At 39.8% G+C, this 20465-nt stretch overlaps 1 protein-coding gene across 4 annotated transcripts in view; it reads right to left on the bottom strand.

The window, feature by feature from the left end:
• Nucleotides 1-17260, bottom strand: part of unc5a (unc-5 netrin receptor A) — a 124426-nt gene extending 107166 nt beyond the window's left edge. For 2 of the 4 annotated variants that reach the window (XM_051419112.1, XM_051419113.1), the window contains exon 1: nt 16648-17259. In XM_051419112.1, the coding sequence (XP_051275072.1) occupies nt 16648-16738 (91 nt within the window). In that variant the 5' untranslated portion in view covers nt 16739-17259. Of the gene's footprint in view, nt 1-16647 lie in introns of all 4 variants that reach the window. The other 2 variants (XM_051419111.1, XM_051419114.1) reach the window with 2 other exon arrangements.
• Between the last annotated feature and the right edge of the window lie 3205 nt (nt 17261-20465).

Raw genomic sequence — 20465 nt, 5'->3', positions numbered from 1 at the left:
CAAGTTAACGTTCACTGTCATCCAGAATGTGGAGTACCTCCCCCACTAAATCCACCTACATAATTCTGGAGGCAAGGGAGGCCTTACAGTTAGAGAGACCATCTCTGTTCTGATCTACCAACACCCCTGCAGAAGTGTCCTTGATCAAGAGTCAAGAAGCAGCTACAGGGGAGCTGCTCCTGGCTGCCCCTATGTGTTCACCGCTTTGCTGCAATACAAACACGCAGCTCTCTGAGGAATATACAAAAAACAACACTGAATTCTTGTTACAATCCTAAAGAACTGTTCTCTTGGTTAGCTAGCCCCTTAATGTCTGATCTCAGAGGTCCTCAGAAGCATCAAAATGGAAATCTTTAGAAACTGACATCTTCAGAGTGGTCATTAGAGAATGAACAGACAAAGAAAACTATTTTAAAAGTACTGAAACACAGTCAGCTATGTGGTCCCAGAAGAGGCTTTTGCAAAGCTAACATGCATGATGTGACAAGACAGACAGTGAGAGTGGATAACCATTTCACCCATGTGCAGTCCTCCTGCATTTCTAAATTAAAGATAGGGAGATAGCACGGCCACAATCTCTGCATGGGATCTCATTCTCTGCTGAAGGGACTTAGAGGAAATAGATCAACCCAGCATCTCAGGGGTCAGGGGTTTATTTAATGAAGTCATATCAGTGACGCCTGGTCCTTTCTGTTATCATCGAGTTTATATAGAGGGGAAGTTCGTGTAAATAACAAGTGTGGTGTTATTCCAATTGTCGCTAATAGAGATGAAACACTTCTCTTTTAAATCTGTACAATTTATAGGAAGAATATTATAATATCACATCATATTGCTGCACCATGTATAGAAATACTTAAATAGATACACATTGTATAAACTGTATAACTGAATATGTATTATAACTTTTATCCAATTATTTCCTAATGTTATTAAAGAAACATTTGGCCCATACTAAATTTCTTCGTTGTCAACCACTACCAAAAATGGAATTTCAGTCCTCACATTGTGGAAATTAACAGTCAACTGAGCAACATTTGCTATTTAAACCCACAAACTCTACGACAAACTGCCAACTGGGGTGAAATTTTTAACTCAGAAACCTCAATTTCTACCGCTGCGCTACCAACTGTTCATGGTGAATAACAAAATGTGTGGGTGGGGACTGTGTGAACAATTCTGTTTCTATAAACATATCACAAGCCTAACTTTGAACAGACAAATGCAGAGAGGACTTAAAACTTTTTGTGTCTTGGAGGAGGCATTTACGCCTTTACTCAAAGACTTAAAGACATAAAGCCAGGATGGAACAATACACTGGACACAGTGAGTGCTAAAAATCATAATACATACATAGAATATATGACACTATGATATGTGTATATCTGTATGTGTTTTTTATCTGTGTGTGTTTTTATCTGTGTGTGTTGATGGCTGGGGCATTCATGATAACACAGAGCAATAAAGCCATCAGAATTAGCTAGAAGTGAGGATAAACTGACGGAGCTTTGACAGCAATAACCCGACATGCAGAGGAATTAACCAGGGTATTATAGCTAAACCTTTAGGACTCTGCAGCTTCCGTAGGGGAAGACACATGGACCAGCATACATGCTGTGACCTACGAATAAGGGAGGTTAAAGGAAACAAATACTGGTAAAATCTTGCGGTTCTAAATATCTGCAGCGCTTTTTAAAAAATGGGATATAATTAATAACTTTTAATTCTGTCAGAATCATTAGCAGCTCCAGCCGAGGAAAGAGAACTATTTCTTGACACTGGGAGGGCTTGCTTTTCCAAGCTCGTGTTTTGACTCCGAGTGTCAAGGAGACAGAGATTTAGTGTGACAACGCTGATGCCAAGCGTTGTTCTCCTGCAATGCTTTGCAGAAACATGGCACATTCAACGTTCTGACTTTGCACACAATATTCCCCAAGACTTGAATTAACAATGCGGAAAAATAACATTACCACTCAAGATCAAAAAGGAACTGAGGAATGGCATTTATCAAAGAACTACACCAGAGAACACTTTCACTTTCACAATGATACTTCTCCAAAGGCAGAATAACGCTAAAGTCGACTCCTTCCTGCAGAGACTGACAGCTGAATCAGTGCTTTACTGTCAATCAATTTTCTCCTGTTAGTTTGGGGCTATATGTGCTGTTTATAATAATGAGAATGAACAGTAATGAAACAATTTTGGCAAATGAGCTTGTCTTTTAATCCAATTAGCTTTGGATCCATCAGCCAATGACAATTCTTAGTATTAGGATTGCTAGCAAAAAGACAAGGGACCACCAAGATAACAAAAAGCTGTTTTTGAATACATTTCAGTTTGTGGATTCATAATTAGAAACTGTTGTTTAAAAAATGTACTTAATGCCGCTATGCTTCATCACTGTCTTAAAGTGTTTGGTGCCCACACCAGAAATATACGCTATCTGTTGTTAAACACATTTCATTTTGCCTCCCAGTGACTCTGTGACAGCAACTAAGATTGAATGAAGATCAAGCCAATACACTCCTGCTGTTTAACTCATTTTTTACTGTTGGCAGCAATACAAAAAATTGCCATTTTTGATTGATTACTGGCAGGATAATGCAAATTAGCATATAATAAAAATTAATTCAGAAGCCAGCGATTATCAGGAAAAATATTCAGCTCAGTCAATTCAATTTATTTCCATAGCCAAAGGAAAATTACAAATTACTCTTCATAACATTTTATTTTGTTGTTATTCTGCACACGGTTTTGTTTAGTTAACACGCTCACCTTTTCAAATTTAACCTCGTGAATAAAACAACACAGAAATGGGGATGCATAACACACTAACATTTGATTTCCCCCCCTTATCGTTACTTAATGTTAACACACTGAAAAACAGAGTTATGTGCATGTGAATAAAAAGGCTGTGTGTGTGTGTGTGTGTGTGTGTGTGTGTGTGTGTGTGTGTGTGTGTGTGTGTGTGTGTGTGTGTGTGTGTGTGTGTGTGTGTGTGTGTGTGCAAGCATGTGTTTGCTATTCATTCAACACTTTTTCTCCTGATTGTTGAAGGAACCGCCAGCTTAGCTTCAAGCACATCACCCTATAATTGTTCCTTGGTTCATATCTGTCATGACACTTCTATAGGTCTGCAGCCACTGTCACAAACGATAGCCTGGAGCCCAAATGGGGTCGCTCCATTTTTTCCTCAGTATCTCATACAACCAGCCTTTGTTCCTCATAGCACAAGCTGGAGATGCCATTAGTGGGGAGGGAGACAGTGATGTTTAGTGACAGCCAATGACTCCTCTGGTCAAGAAAGTGCCCTGGAGTCATCAGAGTGTCACACATACCCCTCCACTCTGACTGAATACAGCCTTGGCTCCCCAAGTTCACCTTTGTTCTAGCTATCTGAAAAGCAGAAAGCTAATTGTGTGACAGGGGTCGGGGTGGGCAGCACCCACGACAGCCTGAGTTGTGCCACTGCGTAAAGCTGCCAGCCCTTCTTGTCAAACATACTGCAGGAGAATCCGACACAAAAATTAGGCAAGAGGGGGAGGCTCTCATTTTGCTGCGAGTGGCAGTTTTTTGTCTTTGTGTTCTGTTCATGACAATTGTCATCACATTTAGGGCTGAGCTCAAAAACATGCAGAAATTCTGCAAGCGGCTGGGTAGGATGATAAGAGAGTAGCTACATGGCCTGTTTGGAGCTGATAACTCAGACTCAGCATAAATCAAACACCTTCTGGCGATTCAAATAATTTGTACAGTTGGGCATCATATGTTAAGAGAGGATAGAAGAATTCAGAGTAAAAAAGTATCATGCCTCAGTGCCCCAAAATGAAATGCTGCAGACTTGTCAAATTATATCTTTCAAGGGAAATGCTTATGCTGTGATTTACCAGCATTACTGTATAATATACAACACATTTTCTTACATTATAAATTAAGTACAACTGTAGAGTCTCCAACTTTTTCCCAAACTACTTCCATCACAAATGTTAAATCATGTGACCAAATTAGATACAGAATGTGTGAACTGTTGTCTCAATTCTTCTGTGGTTATTTAACATAGCCAAATCAAACAGTAAATCAACTTGTGGTTCATTTGTGGATATCGCTGTGTAGAGAGAACACCACAAACCACTCTATAGGCAGTTAATGGGTTTACTTGGCTGCTCCACACTTGTGGGACCGCGGGCCCTGCTGTTTGCTTTAGGCGCTGGCAATTTCCACCAGGCTGTGGAGGCTCTATGCATCAGTGCTGGCTTAACACAAAATGGCAGCCTGTTACAGAGGATGGACGCAGATAATGCTCGAGTTAATGTTGGAAAAAAGTCGCCACGTGAACCTCAACCAAAAGTGTGCTACTTAGGTCAATACTGGAAATGTGTTTTACTATTTGAAGTCTGAGTTGTAGTTTTACAGGGATGAAGCTGACACGAGAGAGTAGACAAAAATCCTCTTTCCAAATGATCTGTCAGCTTCTCAGCCTCCTCTAATGAGTGAGGAGAGCAAAGGCATGCCGTTGATTAATATAATTGAATCTGAAAGGTAAGACAAGCTTGATAAAAGGAAAGCTGAAGTCTGCCGAGGCAAGAAGAGAAAAGCGCCTTTGTGAGATCTTAGAAATGTTATCCAAGGGAGTCTTTTTTTTTTTTTTTTTATACATGAGACTGGTTTGTTTCACAATTTTATCTTGATCCTAAGAACACGAGTGGGACAAATCCTTCCTTTAAAATCTGGACAGGGACTTGAAGACTTCTGTAGCAGAGTGCACAAAGATAAGATTTTTTTTTTTGTGTAGCAAATGATCTTCTTAAAATGATTACTCCACTCTTGTGTGTAAAAGCTTAGGATTTCACAGTGTAACATTTCTGCCAGAAAATAAATAAATATCTAAAAAAAAAAAAAAAAAGAAAAAAACTTTAACAATGACATTTTCAACAACAATCTGACTCAGCCAGAAAAAATATTATTTAATCATTACTTTAGTGAAAATGGCAGAGCAAAGCCATATACAGTGTATGTTGCAGACCAAGAAATTAGAAAATAAGCCAAATTGCATTTGGCTTTGTGATGATTCAGCCTGAAACCAATCTGTCCAAGTTTTCAGACGGGTAATTTAAAAACCAGAACTATGATTTTAAATAGCTAAGTATGAACTGTCCAATCTTGCAATTCTCCCAGTGGCACTTCCATCGCACATTACGGGGGTGATTCAGGGACGTGGTCTGAAGTCTGGCTCTGGGAACTTGTGAAAGATAGAAAATATGATGATTCATAACAACACTTGAGATTTCAACTTAGAAACAGCAGCAACAATGGAAAAGGTTTCCCAGTAACAGACAGAGTCTAACACATAGTAATGTCTTTTTACTTAAGTGACAAGTGTGGGGAGACTTTATACACACACACACACACACACACACACACACACACAAGAATATATTATGTGTGTTGTACTGTAAGTGAGAAATATAAAGAGTACAGATATGGATTAAACATATATGTGGGTAATTAAAGCACAAACGTACTGCAGTGGTTTAAATATGTAAATGTGAACAGTAAGAGATGTGGAGTACAGTTTATGTAACAATCAGGCTGATACAGTAATGTTTGTTAATTACAGGTAAGAGTAGGCGTTATGTTTACGTGTTGATATGAGAAAACATAAAAAGGTAAATGGAGGTGAGGCTCTGGAGGTAAATTAAGCAAGGCCAAGCAGCAGTTACAAGTGGGATGGGGGGGGGGGGGGGTGATCCTAGGCTGCACTATTTAGATCAACCTAAATAAAGTGAAAAAAAAAAGATATATATATATAAATAACACTTTACTTTACCTCTCCTCTCCCTCTTTAACCATTTCCTCTTGCCTCATTGCTTATTAGTTTCCCTGTTCCGGTTTCCTCATTAGACACTAATATAAAAAGTAGAAGAGGGATCACCTTCCTCAGAGCCTCAGGAGGGTGCAGCCCGGTCTAAGTCGGACATTGCTTCCCACTCAAAAAAACACCCTCACACCCTCCAGAGAGAGCCTGTTCATTGTGGATTAATGTGCCTTTATAAAGTTGTCATGTCTGGTAGAGATTAAGGGGACTCGGTTCTTCCTCCATCCCCATGCCGCACCAGCATCAGTCTAGCCCAGTGGAGCCCCCTGGTGCCACGAAGACCTGACCAGAAAAGCCTGCTACCAAAAAACTCATATTGGTGGTCATATTAGAAGCAACAATAACATAAATATAGTAAGGATTTTAGTGTAGACAAAATTATTAAATAAACACAAGAGAAAATATTGGTTATATTCATTCTAAAGGCTGATAATTAGCCAAACAAAAGTTCACATCTGGTGCCTGGGGTCTGAGAAATTGTGCAAGAGTCTGTCTGATGGAAAGACAAGGATTTGGTAAAACTAGCTTGTGGTTTCTGACTATACAGAACAAGGCTCATATTTTCCTGTTTGATTACAGTACAGCTGGGGACACAACTGAACACCTCTGAAATTGAAACTCTGAAATCCAAACTCCAAACTGTCAGTCAGTTATACTGTAAATGTCCTCACATTAGATTTTCATAAGCAAGGACAGAGTCTTGTGTAGTTGCACGTACAGTAGTTGCATGTGATAAAATGAAAAACTACTGTATCCTGCTGACTCTTGACATGTCACTAACATCTGGAGCACAGATTTCATATCTTGACACCGATCAAAACAACTGTAGAGGAAAATCGCTAGACACAGTTGGCTTCAGCTCACAGTAAACTCCATTGGCTATTGTCATTGCAATTACATTTATAACATTTGGCACTCTTATCCAGAGTGACTTACAATGCTGCTCAGTATTCATGATTAAAAACAAAACCATCAGATCAAGTGAAGATAGAAATTTGACGACGCTTGTGACCACTTTGGGATGAATCTGTGATCCCCACACCCCACAGGACACGCTGCAAAAATGATAAATGTCTACGGGTGGGACTCGAGATAGGTTCCAGTTGAGAGCTGATTCCAAATTGTCCAATCCACTGAATGACTACAAGCTTATCAAATCCTTATATCGATGCCCCATATGTTTTCCAAGGAGTCATGGCAGAAAGGAAGAAACGGAGAAAGAGTGGCTCCATTTCACAGAGAAAGATGACAACATTGCTAGTTGTAATGTCAATAAAATGATATTTTTTTGTTTATTTGTAGAAATGCCACAGCTTCCTAACTGAGCAGCACGTCCGTTATTGAGGGTAAATATTTTACCTTGTAATAGAATAATAATGATAATTTTATAATAAAGCAGACTTTCTTTGACTATAAAAGCCTACATGAAAATGAAGGCTTTACTAGTATTCTCTCATTTCATTCATTTTAGATGATAACAAACTTGACTGTTGCTAGAAATAGCTCCCAGGCTACAGCCAGCTTAACTTGAGTCACATTAATGCCTTTTTTCTACCGTTTCTACACCATGTTCAGACTTAAAAATAATAAAACAGTTGCACTGATGCCTTTTTTCTACATAGAAAATTGATCAGGAATTAATAAAGGAATTGATAGAGCAGAACTGATAATGCCATTAGTATCAATAAAATCTTCAATTCCCATCCTTAGACACATTAAGAGTCATAGTTTAATGGTATTAAGCTAAAATCAGTCTACGGATGTATGTATCTAATCAAAAACTAAATCCACATGCCTTTCAATCTAACAAATAATTGTTCGCTGTGTTTCACCTGGTACATCCCAATTGACTTTTCAGCTCCAATTAGATTGTCAAATCTGGAATAATTGAGATGAATAATCCTCTATAGTGGCTTCGGCTTATGAGTGATGGGATGTTCTGAATTGGGAGTGAAAATTTTCTACAGTGACTGAGAAATAAAGGATGGATGAAGTCATTAGAGGAGCTGTTAACAATATTGTATGAACCGAGCTCGGTCAGAGGCCAGCATACATTCAATCACTGCTTGAAATTGGAGACCAATTAAATGACAGCCACATCGAACAAATAACTACTTATATTCTTGTTTATTGGTCACCAGATGTCTGCCCGCCCCAACTGCATGTTAGGCAAATTAATTAAATGACCAAACTGAACTGAGCTTTGTTGTTTTTACTGAATAAGGTGAACAGTGCCAACTCCCAAAAGAAGCAACAGCGAAATTGCAATCAATAATCTGTAAAAGCACTTTCAACCCTATAAACAGTATACCAGCAAATTCACATTATTCAGTGGCCAATTAAGCTAAAGTAGCATCTGTTCGGCCAGAGTGAAAGCACTGCAGTCTCATGACATCATACTGTCTTTTTGACAGAGGAGGCTTGAACACTAACAAGAACAGCAATATATCTTCTATCCACCCACACCAAATTCTGTGCTGATGTCAGTTCATATCCGTCAATTGACTGCACCCAGCAGACTTAACCCAAGACCTGTTGAGCACTAATGAAAGGTATATCAACATACTGTGTACATGACTGAAGATGTTTAATTAAAAAACAAATGAGACACAAAGTTTTCCTGAACATGTGAATGTCTTTCTTAATGAGCAATGCTTTGTCTGCTATCAGCTATCAGCGCAGGATCCGCCTGTATGCTGACAGTTACAACCCTGCATGTTGGAATTTACACAGAAAACGTTTAAATATTCATATCCAGTGCCGAAGACTACCCTTGAGAGACATAGAGACAAGGGTACAATCACCCACCCAAATAAAACCTGTTATAATGTAACAGAAATTCCAACAACTGAGTCATCTCCATGACAACTAAGCAAACTCCATCCGCTGTTGAAGACCATGAGATACAGTTTAAAAGTACTGGAAAAAACTAGTAAGTGGACCATTTATTTTTACAAATAAAAATAGTGCAGACTCCTCTCTCCTCCCTCAAGGGGACTGCCTTAACTAGCCCACAGGTTGTGTTGATTTTTTATTATACTTTGTGTTTTTTTCCCCCTCATTTGATTTTTTTCAGTAAGACTTTAAAATTGTATCTGGATAGTAAATCCAGTGTGGATTCAATACGTTACAGTAATAACATAACATTAGTCTTTCTTGCTTTCAGTGAGGATACAGCTTCCTTCAACTCCAATCACTGAAGTGATTGAATATTTTAAGTTGGGGTCAGAGATGGAGATCCTGAACCATTTCCCTACAATATCCATGAAGTTTAACACAGCATGGAGAGGCTCTTCAGCCTGGCCAGTCTTGTGCTGACTCCGAAGAAGAACCGGTTGTCTGACAAACGATTTGAGACGTGTGATGAATGACCTCTGCTTTAATGATAAATACGTTAGCTAATTTATTATTATTATTATTATTATTATTATTATTATTATTATTATTTTTATTATACGTGTCTTTGAGTATTCAGAAAAGCGCTTTTTAAATAAAATGTATTATTATTATTATTATTATTATTATTATAATAAGCTGGACTCTACTATCAAGACATGAACTGTGAACTTGAACGAGCAACTCAAGTGAGTTTGTTTGAGTTAGTTTGGCTCGTTAAATGCAGTTCATGTTGGTGATCTCGGGCGATGGTGTGGTGTAACACAGATGTAATGTAACAATTAGTTTAACTGCTTTCTAATCGGAAGATATTAAATAAAGTAATGCATTACTTTTTTGAGTAATAAAGCAAACACTGCACATAATTGCAGGTAGCCACTGTAAAATATGGGCACACAAGCAATTCACAGAGCTGCACTTATTTCAAGAAATTCAACAGTTGGTTCAAAAGTTACTACTGAAGGCTTGATTAAACATACACCACTGTCAGTTTTTAAAGTGGATTACAGCAAGATGTTCTCTCCACATATTGGATCTAGTTGCCTGCCAAAGTTTAACTGAACAAATCCAATATGGTTATCTAATGACAGAGTAAATAGCGCTTACAGTAGTCCAATACTTGAACAAATGTAGCCCACTGAAAACCATAAGGAGGAACTTCACATGTGTATGAGGGTTGTGTTGTTTGTGCGATTTTATGGTAAAAAGGAACATATTATCGTAACATACAATCGTTGTTAGGCCATCCTCCACAAACCTTCTTTTATGTCAGATTCACCATTTGTGACAGCATGGCATCAAAATGATTATAACTTACTGCAGTTAAATTGTTATCACTGATGTGTACCTGTACTTTTAAAATTGGTTGCATTTTTTTTTAAATATGCCAAATTAGACTAATAGACCAAAATGCCTTTCGACTGAAAGCAGTATGATTCCTTCTGATTACTTGCAATCATAAGAATCTATTTCTCTAATATTGCTAAACCTTCTATATTAATTCTGCTGCAAACAGGATTGTAAATCTGTGGGCAATTCACAAAAACAATGCCAGAGCAGAGCTGCTCTGTGCTCATCTTTTGAAATGCAAGCACTGGTGACAAGAAACTGCAGGTATGAAAACACACTTTGATTCGACATGAATGCATTGTCAGTGGACATTTAAATCCATAGAAGCCGTAATCAAGTGCAAGTCGTGCTGTAAAAAAAGGGAGTGTCTAGCCTCAATGGTAGCTGTGTTGTCATGATTAATTCTATTGGAGTAAGAACTTGAATGTGTTTTCTGTGAGCCTAGTGTTCCTGATGGCCTTGCCAAGAAAATCTGCTGCTTAGATTTAAGCTTTGAATCAGTAATGTTCAGACCTCATTTCACATCGGGAAATGGTTTGTTTGGGAAAAACAATAACACAGGGACCTACATAGATCAGAGAGGCTGCTACACATTTAGGGTGGGTGATAAATGGTTCATGTTTTGCGGGAATCAACTTGCACAGCATAACATCAGAATGATTTTTGGTAATGATTTCAGGTACAAGTGGAAGAACAAGACGACAAAAAGAAGCTGCCTTATCTGACCTGATCTTACGGTTTGTTTCTTTACATATCTATAAAGCAAAAATGACACAAATGACATTAGTAATGTTGTATCAATACTGAATTATTAACGTGCTTGCAGCTTAACCCAGCATATTCTAACCTTACATCACACAACATGCTGTCTGGGCTTGAATGTGCTCTGAGAGTCACCGCTCTGTTGACTCAGTTGAATTGCTTGCCTAAGGCATCAGTGCCTGGACACATACACATAATTAGGAAAGGTCACTGTGCCTCCTGTCTTGTCAACAAAATCACTTCAAGATGACAAATTCTGGCTCAGACTGAGCCAAACCTCTCTCAGATACCCTTGCCAATCAAGCGCCAGCAGGGCTGTCTGGGTAGCCTTAGGTGATTTCTAATTATGTCTTTTACATGCCATGCTAAATAGGGCTAAGCATAACAATGAGCTATACATTTTGTTGGAGGTGTGTTTTCTCTTCAAGGTTGAAGTAGCAGACAAAAGTGTCATTATCTCATAACTTTTGACTACAAGCTGCGGAAAAATAGCCTGGTGAAAATTCAAATGAGATTATTTCTCATTAATATTACAAGAAAATGTTAAAGCGTATGTTTAACGAACAAAAAAATGAGGATTTTTACACAATGACATTATACTGATAAAATCTGCCAAATGCCAGTTCACATCAAGTGACCTTCATACAGTTACAAAATTCCTTTCCCACGGCATGCTCTGCAGGCTTTCCTTCCAGTCCACTCTATGATGAAGTGGAAGTGGCTTTCACATCGCTCCCTGGTGGCCTTACTAAGGAACTATTAATCTATGGCTCTCCATATTGCATTCAGATCTGCTTTCCCCCAGCCACCACCTGGTCTGAAGTAAAGGCCAGAAGAGGACCCAGAGGACTGGACACTCTCTTATTATGAGCTGCACCAAGACACCTCTGGGTTTCTAAGCGCTTCCTCTGACAGTGACTGATGGCCAATTAACCATTTGGAGAAGAGTATTGATCATTTAGAGAACAGGAAGGATCTGGAAACATCTCCTAACACACCACTATTCTCACTGTACAAAGTGAGCAGCCAGACAGCACATCATCTGTACTAAAAACAAACATTACAAACAACGACATCCATTTTCACACAAATACTAGCAAGCACACACCAAATATGTTTTCTGGTTAACAATAGCCAGCAAAATCATGGCCAAGAGAAAAATACAGCAAAGTGCCTTTGGCAGCATTAGTATCATCTATTGTGACTGGCTTCCAGGACATCAACCTCAACCTTCACATGTCCCACATTCTTTGCTGAGGTGAATTTTTTTTCCCAGCAAGAAAACACAGTGGCATCCAAGGTTCAAGGTCAACATTACATGTTCTTTCTCTCCATGAGAGTGTAAGAGAGAGAGAAAGAGAGATAACCCAAGAAAAAAGAACATTCGATTAGACCCTCCAGGAAAAGACTCATCTCAACAAGCTCAATCCCTGACTTCTCATTGGTGGCCCTTGGATATATGAGGCAGAGTACTGGCACAAGATGGTTAGCAGCAACAGAAACACAACAGTAGAGATTGAGGACAACTGCTGATACATTGTCAGATTCTGTGGCTTTCTATGAATTATGGTCCAGGTCCCCGTTGAAACATAGGGTAATCCCATCCCACATCAGAGGTTAAAGGTCAATTCCATGCTACCTAGATAGAAAAGCACACATAGCGACAACGGTGCAACGCATTTCAGGAGGGAAACAGCCCAACTTCATCCCCTAAGCGCTCTCACATAGACCTGAATCATAGAAATGGGGTAATTGAAACAAAAGGGCAGAGTTTGACAGAGATGTAGTGCCTTTGCAGGGCCTCTGCACAGACTGCAGAAAATAACACCCAACTCCTCCCCTCTGCAAGGTTCATCCTCCATGTGTCCTCGGCAACGCCTGTGTCCTTCCTTTACTTCTCAAGATTGCCATTTGCAAATGATAAGTGCAGGGACATAGCCTTCTGATAGATAAGGAGACTGGGAATTTGTCACCAAATGGAGCGTGTGCCTCCATTGTTTAAAGCTGACCTGTGTTGACGTGCACTGTTTACCTTTTATTCATTTATGCTGAACTATTATCTCTGCCTCCATTAATCACGGTAACTTGAAGTGAAGAAATTACATTTTGCAAGAATGGAAGGAAGGAAGATTTATTCGATTCATCTGCATTCTTTCTTTCCAACAAATGAATATGACGGAAAGTGAATAAAAAATGCAATACATTTGATCAGTTCTGTCCTGCAAATAATCAATTCCAACACTCTTTTTCATTATGATGTCCAATTAAAATTCTGTAAGCAGCAGAAAATTCATAACAAGCATTTGTACTCCTAAGGAGTGAAATCATTTTAATTTTTCCCCTACTTTTTTTTCTTCTAAAGTGTAATTGCCTCCTTGCATGATATATTCTGCATTTGTACATCATGCTAATTTACTGGGTAAGTATCAGCAGTTGAGAAAATAAATAATTTTATATAAAATTTCCCTCCCCTAGTGCACAAGTCTTCCCGTTGTCTGTGTCATTTGAATTCATCTCTCATGACTAGAGGGAACAAAAACTCTTTCTGGTAGTAAATTATCACTTCCCTGTAAAAGACCATATCCCTGCAAAAACATGGCGATCATTTGCCATGCATTAGCTATGGGACAGAAACGAAGTGGTTTTAAATTCCTTTGACCAGAAGGCAATTTCCCCCAATAAATTATGTTAATTTCTGCTTTCGCTCTCCTTATCGCATTCTTTAGTGAGTCAATGAGGAGAGACAAAACTGGCTGCGAGAAAGACAACTCTGGAATGATTCACATTAGAATGATAAGAGACGTCTGGCCCAAAAATTTCTTATATTACTGTACCAAGAAATGGGACCTGTATTACTGTATTATGCAATATATTTCTGCTTGTTGTCATTTAATGGCCATCTCCTTGCATCACCACAAGGTTTAAACCCCGTGGAAATTGCTCTGAGGTGACTGTTCACACAAGTACATGGAAGGTGCCTGACACCAAATCCCATGCTCCCTAGCTGAACCAGACAACAATTGCTTGGCAACGCTCTCATTGGGCAGAGGGAAAAACAAAGAAAAATACAGGGTTTTTTTTTTTTATTCTCTCTGCATGTGTAGCTGGATTTTGGATGGTCTTTTCTTGAGGAATTAACAAGGGACTAACAAGTGGCAACAGACTAACAGGAAAGTTTAAACAAAAGGCAAACAGAAGCAACAGGAGTTGGAATAATCTGCAGACATAACACCTAACATGTACACACGCAGCAAAAATGCATGTATGCAAATCCTTGTGGAAACACCAACTCTCACTCACCCTCTCGCTCTATCTCTCTTACACACACACACACACACACACACACACACACACACACACACACACACACACACACTTCGCACACTGAAAACATCAAGTGGTGTGCACACACACAGGCAAAGCAGTAGCTACGGTTCTTTGTTCCTGAGGCTGAAAGTGTACCTACCCCCTCTGTCCGGCCCGTCAGATCATTCACAATACAGTGAAAAGGGAAAGTGCTCAGCTAGCTCAAATCTAGATTGACAGGCCTACCTTTATTACTGACTGAGTTATGTTTCCCTGCAAAAAAGACAAGTCTGCTTTTGATGCAGACGAATGCCGAGTCAGCGCCTTACCTCACTACAGAGGATAGCTCGACTGATCTCATCTGAGACTGTCCCAGCCCTGATGTAGAAAGAATTGGCTACCAAATTACCTTTCCGATCCATTTCTGGAACTCACTCTGTCCTATAAAAGTAGCCTGTAAGCTGTGATGGGAGGTTATAAGGATGCTTGTCCTGACCTAATATATGATAGAGAGTGACAGACTGAAACAGAGAGAGGGGGATGCCTATAAACGTGATACAAACAGAAAAGAATAAAACTGATTTTACTTGTATCCCTGAATGGATCTACTTCATGAAGCGGCTCGTTGCTATTCAGGGTCACTAAAGGGCTATAGGAGCCTATCCCAACATGCATTGAGTGAAAGGCAGGAGGAACAGCCGGGACAGAGCTTCCTTCTACCACTGAGTGAACAAAGAAACAAACAATTACACACCTATGGTAATTTTGTTTCTTAACATTCATGTAATTACAGGAAGAACATGCAGCCTCTACACAGAACCAAGGCACCGAGTAACTTGAGGAAACAGCACCTAACCACTGAACCACCACACCACCCATACACCAGCAACCCAATCAAAATACAACATGCATCATAAAATGACTTGTAAATATCACTGCACTGCTACTTACTTAGCTTGATATATGACGTCCCTGGAGCATGACTGTTTATTTAATCCTAATATATTCATAATTATACACTAATTAATGCAAGAGAAAAGCCCTCTTAATTCATCATCTCAGTGTCCTGAAGCAAGAGACACAATTACACCAACTTTAACATGTTTGCCTTCTGTCCAAAGCAAGGTTAACAGTTTGGAAACAAGCGCAAGGCAAATGATGTGTGAAAGTCTTGTGTTTTGGATACTCACCAGCAGCTTCCAGCTGTGTGGCATTGTCAGGATGATATTTAGCATAAGGGAGACTGAGTAAAGAAAGTGTTTTAAAAATAGCCGAAGAGCTGAACTGTGAAATGGTGCATTATGGGCAACAGGGCAATTGATTGCATTGATTAAATCACTGATTTGACTGGCTTGACTGTTCACCACCAGGGACCTGTAATATTAAGGGTCAATGGCCAGCAGTGTTTTATGTTGGATTGTCATAAAAAATTAAATGTCATTCACACAAATAGCCTGTTACTGTTAAATACAATTATTGGAGGATATTTGATTATTGACATGAAAAATATAATTAAGTAGAAAAGGAAATCCTATTATAGGCCATCTTACAAATAGCTTATTTGCTGCTGAGGGGAAACTTGTCTCCAGTACTTCAGCTCACACCCACTGTTGCTGATTGTTTTGTACATCAAAGCACATTTGCATGCAATCGGCAGTGTCTGGCCAAGAGGCTACATCATAAAATGTAACTCATCAGTGCGAGTAGGTCGTCTACCAACTCCGTAAAGCTGTCACCATACTGCAAATGCAGCAGGAACGAGTCCTGGTCGGAGAGAAACGTGGAGTTGAATGATCCCCCCGTTTGCAGTCGGTTAGATGGATAGATGCAGGCTCCGTAGCCACACATAGCTCACAGATTCAATAACAACATGATTAGTTGAGGTGATACTCTTCTTATATTGGAATTAGAAAAAAAAAAATGCAATGAAGGTTGTTTTATGTGACAGCATGAAAGGCAGCGCGATGTTATTCAGCATTGCATGTTATTGTTCACGGGCCCCCGTCGGTTAAAAAACATCTCCTTAAAAAGTGTGCACGTTTGCCCTCACTCCTTTCAAGCAGGTGTAGCCCCCCAACTTCACTTACAGTCACGACAGTATTGATTAAAAACAGAAAAAACTAAAACAGACTACAGACTGCACCACCTTACATTCACAACCACGAGAGAGGTGGACATTTGCCTCAAGTTTTAACCTTGGTAGACATGTTTGAGGCAACAGAGTCTCGGTGTGTGTAACCTTGAAGGTGCAGGCTAATTGATGAGTGTGAGTGCTAGCAAATTATAGAACAATAACGTGCTCAGTCACGCGCGTCCGCATTTCGAGTAAAAAAAAAAAAAAAAAAAAAGCCAGCAAACAAACTTGTCACGTGCAGCCTTTTAAAAATATATATACTTACTATTTGTGATATTTAACAGCTCAATTAACCAAAAGCATAAATTACCCTAGTGAAACTCACCAGTGCAGGTGAAGCCAGCGAACACGAGCCAGAGCACAAGGAGCGTAGCGCTGAACCTACAGCGGACAAAGGGGCCCAGAAGTAAGGGCATCTTCGTGGTTTTTTATCACTTAAGTTTCAAAAGGCAGGGAGCAGAGAAGAAACGCTGGGTACACTGAACTGTTTAAGGTCCGGAGAGTGTCCTCTGTGGCACTTAACGCCTTTATCTCAACGCCCAAGTCCTTTTTCCTCAACACATATCCTCCCGCCGTAGCGTGGCCATCTGTATCCCGGTCGTGCGTCTTCGTTGCTCAGAACAACGCATCACAGGTGTGGTAAATACAACTGCTTCCTCGCTCGCCGCCGCGGGTTGACTGTACTGTATTTGTCCGGGGAGGAGAAAAAAAAGCCGCTATCCGCTCACAACTCTCCCTCTCTCACTGAGCCGAGGAGGGAGTCCAGTTTTCTTGTTGTTTCTTGTCACTTTGCAGCCTTCCCCGCGAAAGAACACCTTCTCCAAATGCAAAAAAAAATTGTAAGAATTGGCACCAGAGGAGGAACATCTGCTTGCACAGCAATGCTGGAGTGCTGAGAGTCAGGGAAGGTATAACGCTGCGATGAGCGGAGCAGCAAAACCAGGAGCGGATCCTGCGTGCTGGCTGGGAATGGAGCGTCCTTAGCGCGCCCTGCTGTTATATGCTTTTTCTTAGGCAAACATTTACATATCTTGAATAAGCATAACCAACCACATATTGTCAATGCACGACAGAATGGAAATTATTTCATCCGTATCCTTGCAAGTGTGCTTTTCATATCTTCTGCCTTACATGAAAATGATGGATATGACATTCAGTCCTGTATGATAGGAATCAGATCGGTGCTTTGCATACAAATTCACACAGATCACATCTGCATGTCATTGAGTTTCAGTTACATATGCCTCTGCTTTGTCTTCTTTTTGTGTGTCTGCTGCAGCAAATCAGTGAGGGACAAACACAGATGAAGAAGCATGAGGATTAGCGCTCCCATGAGAGTGTACACCTGTCAGCAAACTCAGACCAGGATGTGACTTATGTTGCAGATAGCTTATTCCTCATTTACTGGGGGTGTCAGTGGAGTGATTTTCAGACTGTTCAGCCATGCCTTTTACAAGCAGACAGAATCGACAGCAGATTATTAATACACTTCAAATGGGGGGGGGGTTGTGTCTTTGTTTATCCATTTCTCCACTCCCACATAGTAGTCAGCAGAATAATAAGTGGAAGCACAGAACTGGACCACTGTCTTACCAGCTAATTATGGGGCTCATGTAGATGGATGATTCCTCAGATGGAGCCCAGCTATTATACAAACTCATTAAGTCTTCTCTCCATCCAGCATCCCTCCGCGAAAGGTCAAAGTCACGCAGGCACAATGACAGTACAGACACATGCATGCACACGCATACATGCAAACAAGCACAACCCCACAGCCATATAGTTTATGATCAAATCCTAATGGGCGCAGTGGATGTGAAAGGGGTAAAGAAGGCAGACACACAGCAGCTAAATGCAAGAGAGTGACTCAGCTTTGGTCACTTGTGAGGTTTGCTCGTAATGATCTCTCTCATTCTGCTAATCTGCTCTGTGTCCTATCAGGCAGTGCAAGCTGGTCTCTCCCAGTCACAGTATGTGCCTTTTTTCTGAAAAAGCACCCAAGCTACATACATTTCAAATGAGCATCTGAGAATATGTATATATATAAATGCACAGTCAGTTATCCTCTTACAGGGAGGGAGTTTAGCTTCAGCTGTTTTTAAAGGAATCATTAGAGTGTGTTTTCTTGCAGTGATGTGTTTGCTGAGTCAAAGCAGGGCACAACCTCTCCCACAACCTTTTCTTCCACTGATTCCTCTGGGTCCAGCATCCTATCCCCCTTGTGCACCCTCAATCAGACTACAGTGAACAATCACAGCTCTTTGGGGAGTTGACACATTCAGTTGTTCATCGATTTGTGGTGTTGTAATTAATTTTCTCTCCGTCATTGGCTTGAGTTACAATATCCTGAGACTTGAAGCAGCTTGTTCTCCTGCAATCAATCACAAAACCAAGACAGAACCAAACCATTTCTCTTGCATCATCTTGAATTATTCACGGCGGCTATGACCCAAAGAGACCAGACTCAGTGGCCGTTAAGTATTAAGAAAACACGAGGCTCATTTGTATGTTACAGATTGTTAAAGTGTTTGTGTATACCCATAAACTGCGCAATTACACTCCTGACATATGCCCCCTATAAAGACAACTGATTCGCCTGGTCGATAAGCATTGATCCAGCAAAGGTGTCCAGCATGAAATTAATATTATTTATTGTTTACAAACAACACAGAAGGTCCCTTGAGAAGGGTGCAGTGCAGCCTCTGACTGTCTGCATTCCAGCACAGAGTTGTGGAGTGAGGCAGAAAGAGAGAGAGTGGGTGTATCAACTTCCATCATGACCACAGCTTCACAGCCTATTGTTTTGTTTATATCAAATTAAACTGCAATGCTTCTCCAGAGAGATATAATTGACCACAGTCTCAGATTAAATGACTGTAAAGATCTTAATAAGCCATCAGCGGATTGCATATTACATTGCAAACCACTTATGAGGATGCAGTCCAATGAGAATGAAATTGAGGTTCAGATTTGCATGCCACAGCATTTTAGCCATTAATTACCATGCAAAATGAGTGTATGATGATCAATAGTGTATCAATTTAATTAAATATTATTGATATGGGATTAGGAAGATTAATTAGGAGCTTAACAAACCCCTGTAATGTTGGAAGAGTAGGTATTACTTTAACATCATAATATCTCCAGTGGGTCCTCCACTCTCTATTGTAGATTATAATGGATAGGAGACCCACATCTTCCCCTCGCTGTGATTCATGATACAGATGTTAAAGCACACATTATCTATGAGTACTATAAAAGCCATCATCATCACCACTGTATTAGTAATACACATAGGCTTTTACTCCAGGTTATTGTATCTGTAGCTCTCAAAACTCTCATAAAAATGTTATGATCTGGATATGCTATGCATAGCTGCAACTTTGTTTAATTAAATTATGTCACACAAGTGGAGATAAAATAGCTTCAGTGTGATCTCACCACATCTTGTGCAGTTGAGTGAAGAGCAAAACCAAATGAGAGCGAGAGATAGAGAGTTTAAAAAATAGAGATGAAAAAAGTTAGGGGGGGTGGGGGATCGGGAAATGGGGAGGGGGTGAAGGAGCCCTCTGAAGGTCTCTCATTTCAGCAGCACAGACTGCTGATGAAGCTGAACTTCCAATATCCCACTACTTCAGCTCTGACGATTTCTCAATTTTACAGATATGGCCCGAGAATGTGATTTGATGAAAATGTAAAATGGGATAACCACCAAATCATATGAAATGGGCTGCATTTTATTCCATGACTATAAATCAAAAGCAGACACTCTAAAAATTAAAGTTGATTTTGTGTGTTTGATTCGAAGTACAACTCTTCTGACTTGGAGGAAGAAAGGATGTCCTGTCCTTAAAATAAGATTCTCTCTTTCGTGCAGATTCTTCACATTCTTCCTAAGTTCAAGAGCCTGATTGTCGAAAGAAGCCCAGGCAATGTTTGAGTGTATTGCTCTAAGAGTTGTTTCAAAAGGGAATTCAAACAATTTATTCATAGAATGTGTTTCCATCCCAAATAGATTCTCCTAATCTAAAACACTGCGTGAGTGTTTGGAAATATATGATGATTTCATTTTCTTCCAGTCTCAGGGTCATAAATAAATTTGCATTCTGTCAGCAAAATGGACTAACTGACTTGTAATTCATC

The sequence above is a fragment of the Dicentrarchus labrax genome, unplaced genomic scaffold (assembly GCF_905237075.1).
Source record: "Dicentrarchus labrax unplaced genomic scaffold, dlabrax2021, whole genome shotgun sequence".
NCBI lineage: Eukaryota > Metazoa > Chordata > Actinopteri > Moronidae > Dicentrarchus > Dicentrarchus labrax.
The sequence above is the reverse complement of the archived record's forward strand: the minus strand, read 5'-3'. Positions and strand labels throughout refer to the sequence as shown.